Source organism: Nipponia nippon, unplaced genomic scaffold, assembly GCF_047370975.1.
Source record: "Nipponia nippon isolate SJK-2023a ecotype South Korea unplaced genomic scaffold, ASM4737097v1 scaffold_4, whole genome shotgun sequence".
Taxonomy (NCBI): Eukaryota; Metazoa; Chordata; class Aves; order Pelecaniformes; family Threskiornithidae; genus Nipponia; species Nipponia nippon.
The window spans coordinates 41,133,770-41,157,595 of NW_028262358.1; the positions used below are offsets into that span (position 1 = coordinate 41,133,770).

General features: G+C 37.3%; 1 protein-coding gene across 12 annotated transcripts in view; it reads left to right on the forward strand.

Annotated features, from left to right (window-relative positions):
- RGS7 (regulator of G protein signaling 7) overlaps window positions 1-23,826 on the forward strand; it is a 290,868-nt gene that overhangs the window by 162,251 nt on the left and 104,791 nt on the right. For 10 of the 12 annotated variants that reach the window (XM_087774359.1, XM_087774358.1, XM_087774352.1 and 7 more), the window contains one exon: window positions 19,312-19,362. The exons of the other annotated variants lie outside the window; for them this stretch is intronic. In XM_087774359.1, the coding sequence (XP_087630485.1) occupies window positions 19,312-19,362 (51 nt within the window). The remainder of the gene's footprint in view (window positions 1-19,311; window positions 19,363-23,826) is intronic. 12 annotated transcript variants of the gene reach the window in all.

Here is a 23,826-nt window from a genome sequence, read left to right on the forward strand (position 1 = left end):
ATTAACAATAAAGTACTAAATTTATAAGAAGAAAATGAGTTATGGGAAAGCAGAACTTCAAATGAGTGCTATATAATATGAATATATATTGATTTGCAACACCTGTTAACTCTAGAAGTAAACAATATTTAAGAAAAATGTCTTTTAAGTTGCTCTAGCAGATAACAGCAGTCAGCAAAAAAAAGTTGTCAAATATATAGGCTGTAATGACAAATGTCATTGCTTCTTGCTTTGTGGCACAAATGGGCAAATTTACTTGCAAATGCTTTCAAGCTACTATTTAAAAGGAAGACAGCCTAACAAGCATCTTAAAATCTCTTTCCTTTAAGGAAGACATAGGATAAAATGTGATGGATTAAAACCAAATAGAATGCTAAGATTAATAAAAAATGCACCAAACCCAAAACCCATTTATCTTATGCCCAGCCACCAATGCAAATGATGTGAAGAATTTTCATATGAAATAGAATTAAGAGCAAGCCTGACATGCTTAGAAGCCCTGCCTGAATTCAGCATGTTAAACACTGACCTTTATCTGTGTGTGTCCTGTATCTTGCATGGTTTTTATAAATAAATAGACCGAGGCTGATTCATTATTAAAGAAGTACTTGCGATAGCTAGTTCAGCACTCTAACAATCAATCAGTTATTAAGACTAAATCTTGCCCATTTGAAGTGACATGAAAATTTGCCTGTTGTTCTTTAATTACATTTATTTAATATTTTGAATATAGTACTCTGCTTGTAAATGCACCAAAAAAAAAAAAAGAAGTAGAAAAAGAAAAGCACCTTCAGTCTTTCTAGTGTTGTCTAAGGCATATTAGCATAACCTAGGGCTCATAAGTGGGGCTTGGAATTAAGTGTCTTGGATTTTCATTATGAACTTGGCCATTCTGTCTTTGTGGCAGCAGGCTCTCCGGTGGGCCTCTCCAGTCACCACTCCCATAGCTATAAAGAGAACCATGTCTTCATCAGGGTAGTACTAGGGGAGTTAACGTTGCTAAAGTTCTTTCACATACTGTTGTACAAATTGTAAATCAAATAAATTATTTTCTGTAATTCCTTTCTGGGCACTTCATAAGTTTTATATCTTTAGGAGATACACTCACTTTAAATGGTGCATCTTCTGGGACAAACTGAGTATCATTGCCTGTTTCCCTTGCTGAAAAGCTTTTTTGATCAGTGATCATTCTTCTGACAAATCATACCGCTTGTGCCAAATATAGGTAATGAGGCCTGGAGTAGGTGACCACATCAGTCAAAACCAAGACAACAGCAGGTCCTTCAAGTAGCACATCCTTCAATAGCCTGTTGTCCTACTTGTTTGTACATACCCACTTTTCTTTCTTTTTGTTTTCAGCACAGTCACCTAACTGGCATCTAAGATGCTCCCTGTGTCCCTTAGAGGGATGCAGAGTCCCATCCCCTCTCGGCTTCCCTGTGCACAGGGAGCACAGCTGCTACATAGTGCTGCTTTTTATGTATGTGACTTCAGTTACAAGTATTTGTCTAGATTTCCTTGTGAAGGCATCAATTGAACCTCAAACAAAGGGGGTCGTTTTGATGAAAGGAGGGAACATCATCACATTTCTAATGCCTCCGGTAAAGCAAATGTGTTTCATGTCAAAGTAGCCTGAATGCTGCTGCTTTATCATAGAATCATAGAATGCTTTGAGATGGAAGGGACCTTTAAAGGTCATCTAGTACAGCCCCCCTGCAACTGGCAAGGACATCTACAACTAGATCAGGTTGCTCAGAGCCTCGTCCAGCCTGTCCTTGAATGTTTCCAAGGATGGGGCACCTACCACCTCTCTGGGCAACCTGTTCCAGTGTTTCACTACCCTCATTGTAAAAAAATTCTGCCTTAGAGATAGTGAGAGTTGTGACGATGTCCATTTTCGAGCATGGCTGCTTCAGTTCGCATAGCATGGGACACTGCTTGAGAGACATTCGGGACATCTTCCTGAACAATATGAAGAGTTGGAGCCTTGTTTTTGTATATCAATTTCAGCTGTCAGGGGTAGCAAAGGTGCAATCGAGGATAAAAATGTACAGTACTGTACAGTGAAGTTCTTTTTATGTTTGAAGTAAAATACCTCTAGATGATTATGGTTTCAGTACAATTTTGCATGCATACTGATCTTAGAAAGAATAAAGAAATAGACTTTAAGTTTCTTAAGAACTTTGAATCGCCATTTGTTTGCTGTAAGTCTCAGCATGTGTCATAGTTGAGAAGAAGTTGAGACATATTTCAGTATTTTGGTCAACCACTTCCTGAAACTGTGTTGGTTCAAAACATTTGATACATTTTTAGTGACCATGGTGGGGTTACTTTGGATTTTCCCATTGCAACTAAGACAGAGAATGGTTTTATAACATTCCCTTTGATTTCACAGTCAATAAATAGAAATTACTTTTAAGCATAGCACCAGAATGAAAAATATACCTGAAATTAAAGCTTAAAAGGACATGAGTCAAAACTGCCAAAATACTAAGTTTAATCTTATGCTTATTTTCAAAGAGAATATCTTTTAGAAACTAAATTCTAGAGAGTTCCCAAATGTTTTCATCCCCACTGTATATAACTCACTGTCTGGAAAACGATATAGTAGTTACAGGAGTTGTGATTTCACAAATACATTTTCCAAATGGTATTTGCTATATAAAATTGCAAAAAGTGTTAGCTTTTCAAGGCTCATCCGTTTTCTTTACTACATGGTAGGAGGAGAGATGACTCATCATCAATAGAGAGGCATGATATGAGCTAAGCAGAGCTAACACTGCTGTGGTTGTAGTGTTTATATTGCACGATAAGAATATCTTTGAATTTAGTTTAGGTTAAAATGGAAGCAGCATGTTATTAAAGATATACAGTGGAATAAAATTTTTGACTCTTTTTGATAGAGTTAATCATTGACAAGGTAACACCTTAAGAGGAAAAGGCAGATGAGATTGCCCTTTATTCCCATTTTGTTTTGTCTCTTGTGTCTAAAGCTATCAATTGACTTTCCCTGAGTGCTCAGTGTAGCAGATCCTACGGCACTGTCCTCTGGTCTTGTCAAAGAGATGAGACCGTCATAGCATAATGAAGCACATCCATCTTAGTTCTGTTCAAGCCTTCTACATCTGCTTAATTTAGAAGAATTGTCCAGTAAGAGCCTTTCTGATGCTTTACGTGGCAAATCAGTTTTCTGCTGGGAAATGTTTTCACAGCCACACTGCTTAATGAGAATTTTTTGACATTGTCGTTACCTGGAAGTACTGAAATACTGCATTTTGGTTTTATTGTTTTATTGTTATACTTCTGTTAGAAGCTGTCTTATGAGTCAGAAAGATGAAGATGAAAGATTCTGTTTGTTTTATACTTAAAAAAAGGCTTTGCCCCTGTTGAATTAAACATTTTGATAGCATTAAGGGAAAATATTTTGGAATTTTTCAGTTTATGCAAAGGTTTGATGTTTGGTGTTGAGATTCCACTTCACAGCAAAATGAAGTTTGGGAGCCTCAGAATTTGCTGCAGAGTAGAAACTTGGGTGTTTCATGAGTTCTGTTGTGATTTGTGAAGCATGCTTTTGAGGATGTGCTTTTGGCTGGGGAAGCTCAGAAAATAACAGAGAAGTCAGGGGCTATATTGAGCAACCACAGAATATGATCAATGCAGAGAACCTTCATTATCCGGTTAAATTGTCACGTCAGAAATGCTGATTGTAGGGTCCTTAACAGAGGGACTCACTGTTCCAATGTGTTTGAATTGCAATTAGTATAAGATGCTTCCATACTAAAATTACTGAATGATTTCTGCAACGCCAAACTGCAGAGTAGCTTCTGCCTCTGCCAGATCTTCTGCTGTCCCTGGTACGCTTGGCTTGGTGATCATCATCTTTACTAAGATTAGAGTTTGGGCAGCACTAAAGGATTTCATGTAGGTATTTGCTTTATACGTAGCAAGAGTTACTTGTGGGTGCTTCATCTTAAGAATCTGTGCTCAGAACTGTAATTTTCCTCTATTTTCTCAGTGCACACCTGTTCTTGTTTGGTAAAAAAGTTGTCTGTCTTTGTTAGCTCACTTGCTAAAAAGAAGAAAACACTAACTAGCAAATACGTCTCTCATAAAGCAAGCTAAATGGTGATTTTAAACATGCAATAAGGAAAAATTACTGAAATTTAAAGGTGTATTGACAATGGTGGAATCTTGTTGCTTTCTTTCCTTGAGTGACAGTCGTTTCTAGAAGCATAACTTCGGAGGGGAGCTTCATTACTATTACTAAGAAACATGAAAATCAAAGTTTTAAAATTGAATCTGTGTATCTTTTTTAATATACTCACGTATAATTAATAAACATGTTCTATAAAAAAAAAAATCAGTAGCATATAGATATATTCCAACAGCAATTACTTAAAACCATGGAATGTCTGTGTTCCAGAAATAGTGATGGTCAAAGACGTACTCTTTGCAAAGTCAATAAAAGATGAGAGCTAGTGAATTTGAGATGAACAAAGTCTTCTGACTCTTCCTGACTGTTTTGAATTGCAGCTTTGTTTGTTTGCTGCATGACAAATTGACTGGTCATCTCTCGTTTGAGCAGCATATTTTACTAGCTGTTAATGTGGCTAGCAAAAAAGATCCTGCTCCCCTGAGATACTGCTTTCCTGTGAGTGTATGGAAGAAATGCTGGACCTTAAACAACCATATTTCCCGGTCCCATACAGTGAGGGAAACCACGCCGTGTAAGCAGGGTCAGGCGGGCTAAGGGTGGACCTGCTGCTAGAGGCTGGCGAGTTCTCAAGAGGCACAAAGCAGATGAGTGGAGGCATTTGCTAGTCCAATAGCTTTACAAAGGAGGATTCATACCATTGCAAATTGTTGCTGCGAATGCCATGCCATCCACAGCAGTGTGCTCCGCTGAGCCTGTGGAAGGGATAAACAATGCCAGTTTGGCAGCAGTAAAGGCAGCAACATGGCAGGTATGAGGAAACAAAGGAGGTTATGTGTAAGCAGGAGCTTGTATTCCCGTCCATTGGACACGATTTGTTGAAAACAGTGCTATGGCAGGCATTTATTTTACTGGTATTTGACCAATATCATTTGGTCATATATCATTTCTATGCAGGTTCAAATAGAATTAGCATAACAGAAAGGAGGACTAAAACAGCCTAGTGTATACTTCGTTTCTAAGTATAAACCTGCCTCATGCAAAAAGAAGCAGAAATTGGAAAGGGATAATCTACCTGTCTTCCCTTCTAGGTGACCTATATCCATCCTCTTCTGCATCAAGAAAAACTCTTACCAGTTGTATTACCACTACTCCCTTTCCGCCTGTATTTTGGAGGGGAGAGTGGCTTCATTCCCACGCTATCAGGCTGTGGGAAGTGATCTGCCTACTGCCATCATCAGGCTGTTTGCTAGGCCAGGCACAAGTACCCTTTGCCACTCTCCATCAATTTCTTATCTGTCAATAGGGTACCAGGAGAATTATATTAATCGCTGTTGCCAGATTGAACAGGGTATAATTATTTCATGGAAATTTTTTTTTTTTTTAATTTGGGGGTTTTGTTGTCTTTTATTTCCTGTTGCAGTAGAGGCCTGCTAGCTTTATTTTTTTAATCTATTGATTAGTTCATTTTAGCTCTTTTCAGGATGTAAGAAGATTCAGCAAGAACATGTTTTTCCCACACCTCTGCTTGCTCCCTCCTTCCCTCCCAACCTTGGGACCATATTGCATTTAGACAGCACAACTCCCTAGCTGACTGACAAATCTTTATTCTCTCCAGGGCCCCAACACAGGAGTTGTGTCTGCTTTCACCTTCCACTGGTAAACAGCAGTCCTGGAACTGGATACCTATTTGCTTTATATTTCTTTACTGATCCTGCCTTTATTTTCCTAAGAGAGTGTATACCATCCGTTCCTGAGCCTGCAATCGATGGTTAAGGAAGAAATGGTGGCCATGAACTATTTTACATAAAATACATACAGGTCTTAAAATGTTACATGGAGAGGCCAAAATACAAATAAATTATTGTGTATAGAGGCTGGGAAGAAGAGGGGCAGAACTGGTTTGGATGGGTACGTGAATGGTTGTGTATATATGTTCCCTTACTGAGGGGTTTTTATACTTCTTGCTACTATGAGGGGTTTTGTACTTCTTGCTACTATTTATTCTTACTCTGACAATGTAAACAGCAAAGACGCAACAGGTGCTAAAAGTAGTATTCACGTCACTGCATACTCCTAGGCAACAGGATGAACTTCATTTTTCTCTGCATCTTGTGAAAAAGGAAAAAACTAATGAGCTACAGCCTCATCCTCACAAAGATCTTCTGTACTCACGAGTCTAAGTTATAAAAGACCCATCCTATGTTCACAGTAAGACACCATCCGTTGTCAGCTGTTTCATCGAAAGGAAATAAAACATTGAAATGTACATGGGCTGGTTTTGGCTGGGATAGAGTTAATTTTCTTCATAGTAGGTATGTTTTGGGTTTGTGCTGAAAACAGTGTTGATAACACAGGGATGTTTTCGTTATTGCTGAGCAGTGCTTACACAGAGTCAAGGCTTTTTCTGCCTCTCACACCACCCCACCAGCGAGGAGGCTGGGGGTGCACAAGAAGCTGGGAGGGGACACAGCTGGGACAGCTGACCCCAACTGACCAAAGGGCTATTCCATACCATATGACGTCATGCTCAGCATATACAGCTGGGGGAAGAAGAAAGAAGGGGGAATGTTCAGAGTGATGGCGTTTGTCTTCCCAAGTAACCGGTACGCGTGATGGAGCCCTGCTTTCCTGGAGATGGCTGAACACCTGCCTGCCGATGGGAAGTAGAGAATGAATTCCTTGTTTTGCTTTGCTTGCGTGTGTGGCTTTTGCTTTACCTATTAAAGTGTCTTTATCTCAAGCCACGAGTTTTCTCACTTTTACCATTCCGATTGTCTCCCCCATCCCACTGAGGTGAGTGAGCAAGCGGCTGTGTGGGGCTTGGTTGCCACCTGGGGTTAAACCATGACAGTACAGTAAAATAACACAAAGAATAGAATCCAGACTCCAGGACATGTAGTTTTATTTATTACACTAATTACTAATTACACAGATTGATCTTTTCAAAATGCTTCTCTGTTCTCTGGCCCCCAAAATCCATAGCACAGTATGGGGAACTATTATCTTTACTATAGAGATAAATACAAGCACTGTGACCTACCAAAGGTCGCATCATGGGCTACTGGTCCAGCATTGTTCAGAATAATGTCTTTTTTGTTATTCTTCTACCTGATAATAGATGGCTGAAAATTACTGTCTCCTGCTTTCTCACATAAACTTCCAAGTGCTTCCTGTGAGCCAGAGGATTAATGTATCAAATGATAGCTCTGGACATAATGAATGTGAGGGTAGGGGTGGGAGAAAATAGGATGTTTTTCCAGAGGTTGTAACTTTGTCCAGGCTCCAAGAGACATTCCTAAAATGGAGATATCAGTGATGGCTCTATGGTCATTGCTAGAAGCTGATACTAATGGAAAGCAAAATACTTTGTTTCTAAGATGCATTTGATTAATATGGTACCAAGTTATTTGTAAAGCAGAAAGGCTGCTTTTGAATTCCTATAAAAATGTCATAGACAAAAAGTCAATACTAACTACAGGGCTGCAATTAACATCTCACAAATGCTCATGTGAATGTCCCTGGGGAAACAACAGCAAAGGAATGAACTTGGTAAACTAAAATGTAAAGGGATTTATTTTCTCTAAGTTTTACTTCTTGGTTTGCTAAGTTTACTGTGGTGGGAGCCAATTATTGGTGGAAGCCAATAATTTATACGATGGCTGGCATATATACTCACATATAAGACCGTATACTGTACTTCAATTTTCAATAGAAATACAGTACTTATTATGGATGGTATGATTAAGTTTATTTTAAACACAAGAGCTGTTGATTGCATATTAAAATGGTAGTTCATGTCTATTTAAATTTTTGATCAATCTCCATTGATGGATAAATCATGTTAGAGAATTTCAATTGTCAGCACAACTTACATTTCAATGACTCTTTGGGAATTATCCTCAAGAGGTAATAGATTTTGCCTTTATTGTGACAAAGTGCTTGAGGTGCATATGTAAAGAACTACCGTGAGAAGAACCATGAGATTTTTAGTTCTTTGAGAACAGACCCAGTCATATCTGCTTCAGACAGCCGTGCAGCACAATTATTGACATTTAGAATAAATTAATTCATAATCTCTGAAAAGCGATGAAAGACTGCAAATGAAAAATCAGCTGAATTTGGTGGAAGTATCAAGTTGGAGCAAAGATCAGTTTTATTTCTAACACAGTTCATTCCATGCTGTATGATGTAAGTGATTTTTATTATGCCAAGCAATTGAGCATAATCGTCTTGAAACAATCCCATATTTTGGTGAAAGCTGAATGGGATTAGATTTTCAGTCAGACTAATGCTGCAAAGTATAGGTACTTACAATTTGAATAACTTCATTTCTTTTCCTTTTTGAAAATGTAGCCCTGCAGCAGATCTTTGAAGTGTAAACTCTGAGACATAGCAGTATTAAAATAATCATGGATCTGGAGGAAATAGCACAAAAACATGCAGCACAGCTTAATCAAAAATAGAAATTTATTTGAACTTTCTGTGGTCTATTGAATATTAAAATATTTCGTATTTCAAATAGGAAAAAAGAAGCCTTGAGTGAAGTTCTGATCATAGTCAATGACATTTCTGGTGTAACACTTGAATGTTAGGATTAAGGATGAAAGTTTCTACTCAACTTCAGCAAACTTTCTTGTACCTTATGTTTTGTATTTATTGCTATTAGCTGAAAAATAGCTGGTCTGTGCTGGAGGCTGTGGAACAGTGGGACGTATGTGTTACGAAATGAAAGTGCTAAAAAACCCAGTTGACTACTTTGGCCAAACAAAGTATTTTTATTCTGCAATTCTTTGGCATTTTGTCATGAAATTCATGTTTCAGGGCTTTCTGTTATACCCTGTTCCCCCCCGCTGGGTGGTATCTCTGAAGATAAATATTTTGTGCAACTGCCATGTTGTAGAATTTCTTTTATTGAGATGAGGTTTCCCGTTGGAGATGTTTCTGTAGCTGTGAGAATGGCTGGCTGACAAGCAAATTCTTGGCGAACTTCTGGGTTCTTTATAGCCAATCCTGCCACTTTTAACAGGTGTTTCTGCAGACCATCACATTATGCTGTTGTACTTAACATCACTATATCTTTCTGAGGGATGTGTTTTAGTCAAAATAGCTAAATTAAATAGCTTGGGTTATTCAGGAAATCTGTGATGATCAAAAGGGTTTTTTTGGACATCAGTTTTCAGAGTCTTAAGTGTAGAGAACAGTAAGAGCATGAGTCACTGAAAGACTGTTTTGAAATAGCAACGGTGGAAAAACCCATTTTCAAACCAGCTGTATAAATTAACTTTTACTGTGTAGGAACACTTTGTGAGGAAGGAAGCACATTGACATTGTTGCTGGGCAAACGTCAAAACTGTAAGTCACTGTGTCTCCACTGACTTTCTTCCTGGAGTCAAAATCACAAGTCAAATCATATATCATTTATATATTTATTCCTGTTACCGCTGAGTTAGGACTTCAGGATTTTCCCCTGTGAAAATCCTCCGTGAATGTGAGGTGCCTAGCGAAAATTACATGCTGCTTCACTTCCTTCCATTGCCATCTGTGTGTGGGTGTCTTTGGGGGGCAGTATGGCAAGAATTAGAAGAACCGTTTCAGAAGGAAAATACCATATTTCTTAGAGATATTGAAGTGGAAATACGAAAAAAAATACAGAATAACTTAAAGCAATAGCACAGTGAAGACTTTCACAAAGCCTTTTTGTTGAACTTGGAGGCTGTTTGTTTTTACACATTATTTTCAAACTGCTGATGTAAAAAAATGAGAAAGTAAAACTGTTTATTGTGGCAGAGATAATCTCAGGCAGCTTTTACTGTGTTGCAAAGATTATCAAAGTGCAACTTGCAGACGCTTACTGATATGTGTATGAGAGAAAGAACACATTTGACTAATAGTGATATGCAATTTTGTAAAAACTAAGAGGGCAGAAGCTGCAGTATGTGATAACAATGCTACAGAAAGTTAATAAGGTTGCTTTGGATAGTGCCGCTGCTACTTTGACAAATATTTTTTTTCTAGCTTAGCTTTCTTTTCAAGACATTGTAGTTGTGAAATCTACAGAAACACCGTAAGTAGTATCTCCAGCTAGATAAAATGTGTATTTTTATGTTCTTAATAAAATCCAAAATTAAAGAATCTGTTTTTATATTTTAAGCAGGTATAAAGTAAAGTAACTGAGATTTATGCAAATCGTAAAATTAGATGACTTTACAATTTATGCATGGAGACCTACTATAGTTAAGAAGGGGTATAAAATTATTTACAGTGGTTGCTCCTATCTACAAACACTGCATGAAATAATGTTTTCTGTTCCCCTCTGGCTCCACCCTGACACCATTTCTGCTTGGCAGCCCTTTAGCTCTGGGATCTCACCTGTCCATGTTCCCCTGGAATACTTAGCATATGGTCTCAGTATAGTCCTAGCACAAGCTTATTATTTTTAATTGTCCAGAGGAAGAAAGCCATTCAAATGACCTAGGAAAAGCCTTCATTTTGAAATTTCATCCACTGATGAATTACTGAAGAAAGCTCCATTTCAGTAATTACATACAAATACATAAAATAAAGGAAAAAAAACCCTGTGCCTTGGTGGGTGATGCTTTCCCTTGAAGAGCCCTCCATCATGAAACTAACAATAAGTTGTTCTTCTGTTAATCTGAAACTTGCTTGCTCATTAAGAAAGAAGACTTAGGACGTGATCAGTGAAATTTTGTGCTGTTTCCTCAGCGGTGAACTCCAAAAAAATTGTGCTTATTAATCTACCTGTTTTCTATATCAAGCTGTCAGCAAGATACAGTGAAACACCTAGTAGACCTAAAAAGAAAGCCAGATGAACTATTTATGGTAAGTAGCAAATTTGACCCTCAAAAATGTGTTGTCAGTTTTCCTGAAGTAATCTTGGATGAATTTTCAAAGTGAGAGTTCAAGATAGTTAGGCAACAGTGATGTTATTGTTGCCCTTTTATATGTTATTTCAGGAACCAGAGGACACACTTGGGATAGGAGTCACATATCCATTTCCTTCTTGCCTTTTCTTGAGGGAGGCTGCTCTCACGTTTTTACACTGTTGTGTGCTGCACCAGGATGCACTTGCCAATGCTGTTCTACTTTCCATAAACCAGCCTTCACTGCAGTAGAGAGGGGACTCCAGGTGCTCAACTCCCCCACATGGGTGTCCTACAGGGTAGCAAATCATTTGTTTTCTCTGTTAGATCCAAAACTGTTTAACACAAAAACGTTACAGCTCCAGCAAAAGGAATTAACAGGGGCCCTGACCAGAAGGCCTAAGGACTGAGGTGGAGACACTCAGGTTCAAATGCCTGAAACTGCTTGTGTCTGAGCAGAAATTTGGACTAAGTTGCCTCATGCTTTAGAGAATATAATCAGCAGGCAGTAGAGACTGTTCTCGTCCACATGGAGTTTCTCATTCTTTGTATAAAGAAGTTACACCACCACTGAGAGAGACAGAAAAAATTGTTCTTTAGGCTGGTGGCTAGGCACTCACTCACAAGGTGGGCCATCGATATTGCAGAACAGCTTCATTGTGTATTGATTTACACAGTACACACTAGTGTTGCGAAGAGCATGGACGCAGTTATGCTTGGTGGTTCCTGCTCTCCACTTGGAGGTGGATCCAAAACTATTTGGAGGATGGGATTTAGCTTGAGAGTTCCCAAAGGTAATGAGGGAAGAAGAACATGACGAGCTGCTGATTTCTTGGCTATTTCTCTCTTAATAGTACCCAAATGTGTTTGCATGTGTTTGCATGTGTTTGAAGGGTGAAGAAAGGAATTGATTGAGAGGAGAAGAAGGATCAGTCATAATAATGAGGAAAACTGAAAGTCACTTAGTTTCTAATCTTCTTTTACCATTTTTTAAGATTTCTGATGGACAGGAAATCAAGTAGGTCTCACTGATAATCTTCTTGGGCTCCTTGCTCATCTCAGGCTTTAGAAGTTTTGCTTGCAGTATACATACAGTATTAAAAATGAAGGTTTTGGGGTTTTGTTTGTTTTGTTGTTTTTTTTTTTTCTATTTGGAGATGAAGTTTTCTCATAAATGAAATTTCTTCAGGGCGACCTTATGATGTTCAGAATTCTACTTACATTTTCTTTTTTTCCCCACAAATACTTTCTACATAGAATAAGTTGTAAGATTTTGTTGTCAGAGTAATGTACAAAATAGTCCTTTCTTTATCTGTGTCACCTGAACTATTTCGTTATAGTCAAACAAGATCACATGGCTTTACACCATTTTGAAGAAAAGCATAAAAATTCCTTTACAATAGAAAGGCTGTGCTGGGTTTTCATACCACTTAGTTTTTCTGAACAGCATCACTCTTGTCTTGCAAATGTTTAGCATGAACCAATGTTCGTCAGCAAGATGCTGAACTCTAGTGGTTATTATAACAGCCTTGGGTTTACAGGGGTCCCATCTGTGGTTACTGGTATATTGCCAATTATGCACAGCTCGCGTCGTCTGTAAAAAAGTCACTTGTGGCTGTTGAAGGGATCTAAGTAGAGGATGTCTTTTGAGAACCTTTAGAGATAAATGTTGCTGGAATGAAGCAGCAGTTCCTTCTGCTGGAGAAGACGGGCCTATCGTGGATTGGCACAGATACACAGACATTGTTAATTACTCTTTTAGTCTTTGTGCACCGGATTTCTGTTCTGAAGCTTGGTTATGAGACAGGGTGTGACTGCAGAATTAACATTACTGGAATTTGTTCGTCAGTACTGTTGAGTGATTTCATGTAGGTATGGAAGTGGAAGAGATTTTTCACATCCTGTATTAGCTCTTTTACAGTATGAAAGTAGATGAATTTTCCTCTCTGAAGCAGAGATGCAGTAATTTAACAATATCAACCAACACGTTGTTCTTCACAGGGTTATGCTAGCCAGAAGTACCGATCCTTTCTGCACTTCTAGGCTTGAGTATTTTTGAGGATTGCTTAGAGCATAGAATGAAAGGGTCCAACCCAAAAGCAGCTGAATGATTCATTTGAGGGCTTTATTTCTGCAAATTCCTGTGTCCATCTTTACTTGAAAAAAAAAAAGTATATTGCAGCTTCTATTGTTTTAAAGCTAGAAAACTGTAATTACTTTTGTGCTTGAGTAGTTTCATTAAAATATGTCATATTCTCTGTACAGTTAGTATTATTCAGATGAGATTTTTGAATCCACGATTGGGTGCAAGCTTCCTTGAGGTATAAGGGGACTCAAACAAATGTGTGGTCCACCTCCAGTTATAATAAGTCAAAAGAGTAAGTTTATGCATTTTTTTTCATCAATAATTTTAAAAAGCAAGTGGCAGAAATAAGTGTGTGAAAATTGAGATGCAAATTTTCTTAATCAAACTGCACTTTGATCAATGATGTCTTTCTTTTAAAAGTCAACCCATTTAAATAGTAAAGGTCAGTAGGTTAAATATGTAAATGCAATCAGCAATGTATTCAGATTATCACAGTTTCAGCTCTGTTGCCACTTATGGTAAACGATTATACCAGATCAGATCTATAATTTTATTTTACATTAATCCAAAAGAATAGAGAAAGGAAAGAGAAAACTGTTAAATAAAAATACAAGGTGGAAAGCATTTAAATTAGTATGAAATAAATCCAAATTTAGTTACACAGCTTCTTTGTGTTATTTCCCTTATCTCCGCTTTTTACCATCTAAACATTTGTTACCAGCTTACTTCTGAAACTGAGAACTGGGGAATCAAAGCACCTCTGAATATATTTTCTGTTAGACTGCAGTCCAATGCAGTTTAGTACTGACTAGAGCCATAATTTATGGGGAAATAACTCCTTGTTCCTTCAAGCACTACTGCAACCCCAGCCTCAGAGAGGAGTCCCCACACCCTTCTATTTTTTCACCTTTCTATGCACAGCACTATCAAGTGATCCAAACCTTCTCTTTGCTCAGCTAAAATAGACATAGGGAAAACATAAGCTGAATAATCCAGTATGGATCCAAATATGTTTTTCCATTAAGTATATGAAAAGCTAATATAGCCATTGCTTTTCTTTCCTCTGCCCTTCTGCCCTGAAATATGTGGTACTTGATTTCTTTCAGATGTATGCATACAGAATTCATACAGAAACTATGCTTCTCAGAGAAGGAAAAGAAATTGTAGAATATCTGTGCTGATATAAGAGTGACAACATACGCTATGGTTTGTGACCGTGAAAATTTCAGGGAGAATGCAGATCATCTTGTCCAGTTCACCAGTGAAAGCCCTTTCTTGCAGAGTCCAACTCTTTGTTAGAGAGCAGTTTTTGTGAGAAAACAGCTAGAGCTGAGAATCTGATAGGCCATCGACCTTTACAATCTCCCTGCTCATCTGATCCAGTTTCTGTGTTTCCAATATCTGAATCAGTGATGCAAAATGAAATTGCACATTATATTTTTCAGACACTCATGACCAAGGATTTTGAAGTGTGTATCAGTAACTAAACTTAATTTCCTGATATATCACCATGAAGTAGTGTGACAAAGTGGTGTTGAAGACGGAAGTCAAAATGACACAATTCCCTCCTCTCCCAATGAAAAAAAAATGGAATAATGGAAATGCAGTGCTCTTTCCATACTAATTTAGTAACAGTCTTGTTGTCTTAAATTTAGAGACTGGTACTTTCTAGAGTAATATTTATTAAGTTTTCCCTTCTATGAGTTGCCCTGCGTAAAATTCTCCCGGTTCTCAAGACTGGGTGGTTGTGAAGCGCTGAAGGTGACCCAGCCAACCAAAGGGCTCCCTCAAGGGAGCTCCTGCATGATCTGCTGCTGCCTTTCAGCAAACAAGCATCCACTCAACAGGCCCAGCTTCCCCGCTTTCACAGAGCAGGACAAACATTGCGATGGTTATGTTGCTCTTCAGAGTTCAGATGGCAAAAGTCTTAATGAAGATAAAGTGTTTGCCGGATTGTCAACAGCAAAACCCTCTCTCTTGGTATCAGTAATGCAGGGGAGCTTCCTGTGTCCCTGTCTCTCTTCATCATCTGTAAATACTCTGAGGTCTACAAGGAAAAAAAGAATAGATTTTAGTTACTGAACCAGGGTGTTCGCAGTAAAAGAGTATTTTTTTTGCAAGGTTGAACCTCTCTCCTTATGAAATAAGAAATCATTGAGTTACGTTTCTCAGTGGTCTCATGGTTTATGATTCCGATTAATAAAATATACCTTCTTGCAACTTGAATCTTCTTCAGCTAAATGTGTTTTTGAATTTTTAAAAAGATAGAGCATTTTGAATTTTTATTTCTTTTGCAGAACTACTATCGTATCTTTTTGTTGTCAGATCAAGGCTTTCATGGCTCATTGCATCTATGCATAACAAAGAATGGATCTATAATTCCTGTGAAATTTTCTATAGTTCAGAATAACACCTTCTTGAAATGTACTCTGCAAAGACTTGTTTAAAATAAGGATTTTGTTCTTGAAAACTAACCTTAGCATTGCCCTGGCCTTTATGACTTTGGCTTGGAAATTAGCATTGCAGAGTTCAGAGAGCACACTTTCCTGAAAAATATTTTCTTAAGATGCTGTAACAGCCTCAGCAACTGCTGTTTTTGGACGATTTCATTTAAAATTAATCACTTGTGGAGTTTTCAGCAAGTACATTTTAGAAAGAAAACACTTGAGTCTTTTTTGTTTGTATATGAATGTAGACATATTTTTGCCTCTTTCTTTAAAGAAGTTGAGTGTCTCTCATATTTTTGGACTTGAGTAAGATCTTGTGAATTTTATTGCTGTTATCTGGATAGGTGCTAGCATTTAAGGAATCTCACTGTTCACTCCCAGACTCTGAGTCTAAAAAAAAAAACAAAACAGCTTTTTTGAATGTTTTCTGCCGGTGCGAGCTTTAATTTATTATTACAAATGATCACTTTGCCTTGTCCAGTTTTATTTGCTATAGAAATCGGCATGACAATTGAGCATTCTTCTGGGATTTCAAAATTCAGTTCGCAATTTAACTTTTCTTCTGCATCTTACAGATCTAATAGGCAGCTTGCCTTTTAGCTGCCTTCTGGAAGTGAGTCAGGGAGACTTGGAGAACTTAGCTTGAGAATCTACTTTGAAAATGTTATTACTGGGACTTTTGTTATTACGCATTACCAGTGATTGACACATTAAACAGTATACAAAACCTGAGTATTTTTCTGACACAGCAAACATTTTCTGGTTTAGATTGCTGATGTTTTCCTTTTCAGGAGAGTGCAATACCAAGGTAGTGGCTGCCATAAGATTTGTATCATCTGACTAGCTTGTCTTTTTGATAGATTCCTGGCAATAACAGAGATTCAGGTTTCAAGGTTAAAGATGTTTTATAAGTATTAGTTCTTGTTTACAAATAATGAAGTCTGTAATCTTTTTCATCCTAATTCTTGGATCATAATTCCTGTAGATGTGAAGTGTGGTGTGTGAAAAATGACATGAATTTACTGGTCACCAGCTTTTCAAAGCTAGGACTCAAAGGAAATATTGTTTTCCTGTAAAGCATTCACCTGTTTTGCTGCCTTGTTCTTTTCCTGAGACAAGATATTATAGTAATGATTTTGCTTTTAGAAACATATTTGCATAAGTAATAAACCTTAGAAAAGGGCACAGGAATGACCGAATGAAATAATTGTGTTTATTAGACATTAAAAGTAGCAGCTAAAAAAACCACACCGCAGCTGTACAAGGCAATACCTTTATTATTCTTTTTAGGACTAGAGTTGGCCACAAGATCTCCCAAAGGAATATGAACTGATAAATTTCTCATTTGTGATCTGACAAATTATTTGCAACTTTGTTTTACTTGAATGGCTTTCACACTAGAAGGAGAGTGTTCATGTTAATATTTATTCATCTGGGCTTTTGTCATTGAAGTCATGCAGCTGAAATCACCAGAGTGTTCGAATGTGACAGCTGGCTTAAACTGCTGTTCAGGCTTTCGGGTACCAGGGGAATGGCTTCAGTGTAAAATGTGAATAGAGCACTAATGATGTTTCAGAATCAGGTGATGCAATTGTCAAGAAACCCCATTTCACACTATTATTTATAATAAGCCAGAAGACAGTGTAACATATGGAGGTGAAATTTCTGATGTGTAGACCACGTATGCAAATGTGACGTCAGGAGCTGAGGATTGAGGAATATGGTGTGTCACTGTAGGAAAGTTTTCAAAAGAGGTAAAGAGGAAAGAAGTCTTTGAAGGTGAGATAAAAAGAATAGAATTTTTTCCCCATATGTACCTGAGAGATTTGAAGGAAACCAAAGTTAAGAATCAGTATTCAAAAATGTCATGTTGTTTTTCTAATTACTTTTTGTCTCTGACCTTTGAGGATTTAGGAAAATATTTAGGGCTGGCCAGCTTCTCTAGTCATCTGGCATAAAAATATAGCTAGGCTTGCAACTATGTCACTGAAGTCTATGAAGTTTTATCTTATACTAAGCCAAAATTCTTCCTTCAATGTCAGCCTCATTAAGTTCATATGTATAAATAAAGAACAGAAATTGTATTTATAAAAATGTATAAAAATAGAATATTTTGCGGTAGAAATATCTGTCTGAAACATTTTGTACACATCCAACAGCATGCATAGGTAAATTGCCTTATTTAAGGAATAATTCCATGTAAATGCTATGAGAAAAGGTGCCACTGGAGTTTAATATCTACCAAAATTTAGACATGTAACAGTAATGAAAATCTCTGCTCTGGAGACAGTTGTAAAATCTCCATGGTTCATTGCTATGTAATCAATTTAGTAATGCATACACACATGAAAAGTTATGATATAATCAACTAGGATTTGTAAAATACATGATAAAGTTATTCACTAAGTGTAATAAAATTAAAGCTACAAAATTATACTCTTTAAAATTAAGAAAGTAAGGAGAACTAAATTTTCTTTCTTCTCCAAAATGCTTTTTTAAAATATCATATTCATTGCCTTAAGAAGACCAAAGGAAATTAGGCACTATGGGAAGTACAGGAAGAAATCTGAATCTAGGGAGTGACAGGGGAAATATCCTCCACATTCTAATATTACGTATTATTGTCCATTCATGAGATTTTATTGTTTTGATTTGTTTTATATTTGTGTAGATTGTGTAGATTTTTATTATCTTTTTAAATTTAAGGTTTATAAAAGAATTATGTTGTTATGTCTTCTGAGAAACGGATGAGCAACTTAAATATTGGTTCTATAAGGAAATATTATGTGACATGTCTCTCTAAGATATTGCTTGTCTGAACTGGAGGCATGATGCAACCATCATGAAACACGGAGAACATGCAAATAACCCCCTGTCAGTGTTTCAATATATTTTCCCCTTAAGCCAATCTGGTTATTTAAAGTTGCTTAAATCATGAATGTGTTTGTCTTTTTGTCTTATGAACTGCTTCTTAATTCATTTTGTAAGTAAGTCGTGCTCACAGTGGGTGAAGTCCAACTGTAGCTTTCAGTCTGAAAAACAAGACTGACTTCAGCTTGTGATTTGGCACATAGAGTGCAAAGTGTGGTAGGAAGTGGATGGCCAAGGGGAGCGGAGGGGGTTAAGAATCAGGAACTGGGGTTGGAAGTATACTCAGTGCGAAAGACAGCAGGGAGTCTGGTATCAAAGTTGTTAAGAGGCGAGCAATAACATGGGACCTTAGAATAAGGACAGGAAATTAAACAGAAAGAAATGGATAGGCAGTAAATGAAGGGATACAGAAGAAGAGAGACTGGAGTGTTAAGGAAAGAGCTTTAGCAACAGGGGAAGAATTAATTTTGTCAAGAGCTTAACCACGAGGTGGAGTTTGAAACATTGGTGGTACACGTTTAGGTAACTGAATATGCTCTTACTGGTAGCCAGCAGAATGGGTTGAAAGTCACTGCAGCAGAAGTGATAGTTGAAAATAATAAAATCAGAAGGCACTTTTTAATGCATTTCTATTATGTTTATGAGTCTTGGCCTAAAGGAAGGAGTGGTATGTTTCTTTGCTAAAAGAAAAATAATAATAATAAAAAAGAAACTAAAAAAATAAAATAGAATGGTAGCTTTTTCTAGACAAAACTGAGCAAAAAATATAGATCTCTTTTACATGGTAGAACAATATTAATTGGCCTAGGGAACTGAAGAGTAGGAAGAGAAAACTTACTAATCTAAAAATGCCTGTTGTTTTATTCCTAGGTTCAGATATTGTTCAATGGTTAACGAAGAACTTATCTATAGAAGATCCAGGTAATTTCTCTTTTTTTCATATCTGAAAAGTCTAGTTTGTCTTTTTAAATGGTTGGACCTGACTTTGTCTTCTGTTGCAGTGGGGGTGGCCAGGCAGCATTTGACCAGTATAATAATTTCAATAGCAAAACAGAGAGCATCAAGCCTATAGAAACCTTTGCTAAGAATCTGGGGATTTTCGTTATTCATTTTATTGGAGCAGGTACCAGGAAACAAGATGATGGCCAAGAATGAAAATGATAGCTGCTTTAATTAGTAGAAAATGAGTTTAAGTTCCACTCCATGAGGAATTTAGTGTCATGCTAAATAGTTCATTAAACGTGTGCTGTTTTCTTAACAGAATTTTTCACTATCTGAAAAATAAATAGAATTAATAAAATACCCTCTTGTACTGTTACCAAATGCTGCATTTCTATTCTTAAGTTTGGTCACTCTTATGGCATCCTAAATGGAAAGTGAACTGTAAATAAAAGTTTTCGGTAGTAAATAAACCACATTTTTTTACATAAAAGTGTTGAGGAAGAACAGTTCATTGCTTGATCAGTGGGGTTGGAATGTGGAAGTAAAGCTTTGGTTCCAAGCTTTGCCACAGGTTTCTTGTGCAGCCAGCGGCAAACGCAGTTTGGTGCGTATCTGATATTTATTTCCCTGATTTACAGGAATCTTGTTACATGATCTGAAATTTCCCAGAAAGGAATGATTTCTAGTAGAAAATGCTGAATGGCAGAACTAGAATATTCTGTGGAAGTTCCTATTATCTTTTGGTTAGGGGAAAGATAATCTTCCTTCTTTAAAGTATGATCAAAAATATTATTTTTCGACTCTCCATTTCAGACTTTGGGAATGGAATTTATGTTTTTTTTTATTTTATTTTTTTATTTAAAAAGTGTGTTTTTCCTGTCATATTAGAAATGAAAGTATGATCATTGTGGAATTTCAGCAAAAAGTAAAATCAGTGTTTAAAATTGTGACTTGAATAATGAGGAACTATTATAAATACATAATTCAATTTGGAAGTAGCCAGTTCACAATTTATCAATATGTTACATGAAAGAGATCAGTAATTGCTTCCAGTTTTATGTAACTTTACACTGTCATGTATTTGCTTCCTGAAGATAAAGTAGAAGTTGCAAGAGACCTATGTGTGATATTGTATTTCTCAGGTGTCAGCTACAAAACACTCCTCTGTCTCTATTTGTCAGAGTTTGAAAGATTGCCATTCTGTGTTTATTTTATATGGAAGCTTAATGTTTATTTGTCAAACCAGAACTGCAATACTGGGATAGGCTGTCATTCAGATTATTTTGGAATAGAAGAAACCTTAAACTAAACTGGGGTTTATCTTCTCAGATTGCATGGGTGGAAAAAACTATCCACAATGACAAAAATGTCTTATGCATGTCGGTCCTAGTCCAAAGTCAGCTGTCTGGAGCTGGCTGGATGCAAATCTTCAGGAAGCCAGTCTCCCTAAATGCTGCCTTTGGGTAGTGCTCAGAATTGCCAGATAGCAGCGAACCTGACAGATGGTGAGCTATTCACATGACAAAACTTCTGAAAATATTCTGTTTTGTAAGACCTTTTAAGTGTGTGATTTTTTTGTTCCAGTTCTAGACAAGACAATCTAGAATTTCCTGTGGAAAATCCCTACATTTCTGTTAACTGTTGTCACTATAATTTGAATTTCCAGTATCTTCTGTCCACTTTTCACCAGTGTGTCAGGGTTTTACTATGGCTGTCTTTTAAAACTCCCCTGTAGGGTCCTGTTACAAAGCTCTTGTGAAGCTATGCAGTTTTGTGATATGGAAATAAATAATGCCTGTGTTTGCACTGAAAGTTATCATCTCTGTCTAATGCTGATATCAGCAACATACCTGTAAAAGCAACATAAAGTAGACCTTGGTTCACATATTTTAAGAGTATATTCTACTCTGTCCAGAAAAAATTAAGGACTGTTTGCACACCTCATCTACCAGTGCTGTGAACTACTCGTGTGAGCAAGGCATGCAAGTTGTTATTTAAGGGGGAAGTAGACAGTTAGATTCACAGAATCATAGAACAGCCCAGGTTAGAAGGGACCTCGAAAGATCATCTGGTCCATCCTTTCATGGGAAAGGGAGTCTAGATGAGATTATCTAACACTTTGTCCAGTTGCATCTTGAATACCTCTAGTGATGGGGACTCCACCACATCTCTGGGGAGATTGTTCCAGTGAATGATTGTTCTCACTGTAAAAAATTTCTTTCTTATATCAAGATGAAACCTCTCCCTGTGCCCCTTGTCCTCTCCATGTGGCTCCTTGTGAAGAGAGCCTCATCCCCTTTGTAGCCACCCTTTAAGTACTGGAAAACTCTGATGAAGTCCCCCCTGAGCCTTCTGTTCTCCAGGGTGAACACACCTAACTCCTTCAGTCAACTTGTTCTTTAGTGAAACAAAGAACTAGTAAGAAGGAAGTGGCACTACCTTACATTAAAAAAAATAAAAAGTCACATTTTGTATTGCAATTTTTTTCCTTTGTTTTGCACAGGGAGTACAACTCCAGTACCATTTATGTGGGAATGAAGAAGGCTGCTTTATGGATAGTGGGAGAACAAAAGGCAGGAGAAGGTCTGGCAGCAACATGTGCTTTCACTGTATTAATAAGTGTAAAACTATTATCTGGAAACAGCAATTTCAAGTAAAAAATAGTTACAAGTATAAATTATAAATTGCCAGTCCAAAAAACCCTGCACATTTTTCATAAATGGAAAATCATTTTCTGTGGAAGATTTGAAAGATTTTGGCTTGCTGCAGTAAATCTCCATCAGGAAAATAAACTGGAGATGATGGGTGGATTCTGCTAAATTATACCAGATTTGAAGTTATTTCAGCAGAGCAGAGTAGAGCTTGTGCCCAAAATAACTGTGCGCAATGTACAGTTGCTGTTATATTGTTTGCTTTTCAATATGTATTTAAAAAATGTTTGTGTTTCAGCCTACAACTCATCTGTAAAATTTTAAGGAACAGAAATTATCTAAGTTATTTTTAATGTGGAAGTTTAATTCAGTCATAAAAATAAGCCTGATCTCAACCCTAAAAGAATCAATTAACTGAGTTTACAGAATTGTAAGTGCTTGTGGTTTGGCACTTAGACATGTGTTTGTTGAATTGACCATTACAGGGTAAGTGCTGACTCTTCACTGATGGTGCCAATTACTCTTAATGCGGAAAATCTACTCTGTTTTTCTATATTGTGTTTTTCTTTTTAAAAGTGATAATTAGTGCTGTGAAATGTACCAGACTGACCACACTAGAGACTGAAGTCCTTTTAATCCTTAGGGGAAAAAAAATAGAACAAAAAGGGTAGATGAGCTGATTTAAAGGGGTCAGCTGAAATTGCCACGGGACTAATTCTGTACTTGGTTCTTGCACTGATGCCCTTTGGGCAGACACTTGATTTCTCTATTCCCTAGCATTCCAACATGCTAGTGATAAATCATGCTGTTGTCTCTTTAAGGAGAGAAACCAGTGTCAGTTTTCAAGTATTTTCATGATGAACTGTGTGTTATTCACAAACACACGTTTCATCCTTAAGTCAGCCCATGAAGAATTTCTATCTAGGTTGCTCAGAAAGACCCTTTAAGAGTCGGTAATATGTTTAGCCATTATCCCCTTGTTCCTTTACAGTACCTTTACTCCTGAGTGTTGCTTATTTAATTTACTCATACCTGCAAAGCCAATTGAATTTGGCTGAAGGCACTTCATTATTGGATGGTTACTCTAGCAAAGCCGCAGTACTGCAGCCAGCTCCAGCATGCGCAGCCTTTGCATTCAGATTGCCTTAGTCCCGCTCATTCTGGCAGTCTGCTGAAGGAGTTTGCTACTGCTTTTGGGCATCAAGAAATACACTAAAGTCAAATATATATGACTAAATCAAACTTTGTAAGTTACAAAACAGGACTGTACCTTGAAATAGACACGCTCCTGTGATTTTTCAACTTCAGTTCTTGCCATTAACAGTCTTTTCACTTAACTGATGTAGCTAATTTGTAACTAGATGCCCACCAGCAACCATGTAAACTGTGGTCACTGATCCAGTGCAATAAAAAGGGAGGACTCAGTAGCACAACATCCGTTTGTGTTTCTTCTACCTTTTGCTCCTTTGCTTTGTAGTAAAATCTCTCTCCAGCAGCTGCTGTATTAATAATGACCTTGATAATACACAGTACTTGCTCTAAAGAGTTAGACGAAAAATATTAGGGTTTTTATTTGAGTTTATGAAAGCGTACTTGAAAAATTGGTCAGCTCTAAGTTATTTCTGCCCCCTTCTCCATGCATATGCAGTAAGGTAGCAGCAAAGAGCAGGAGCCAGACAAGATGTTCTAAACGATTGCCACTGGGGAGACAGCACCAGACAGCTGCAGGGAAAGGGGAGGTTCTTCCAGAGTTTGCTAATGGAGGAAAGAGCCTCTTATGAAATGGAAGAAG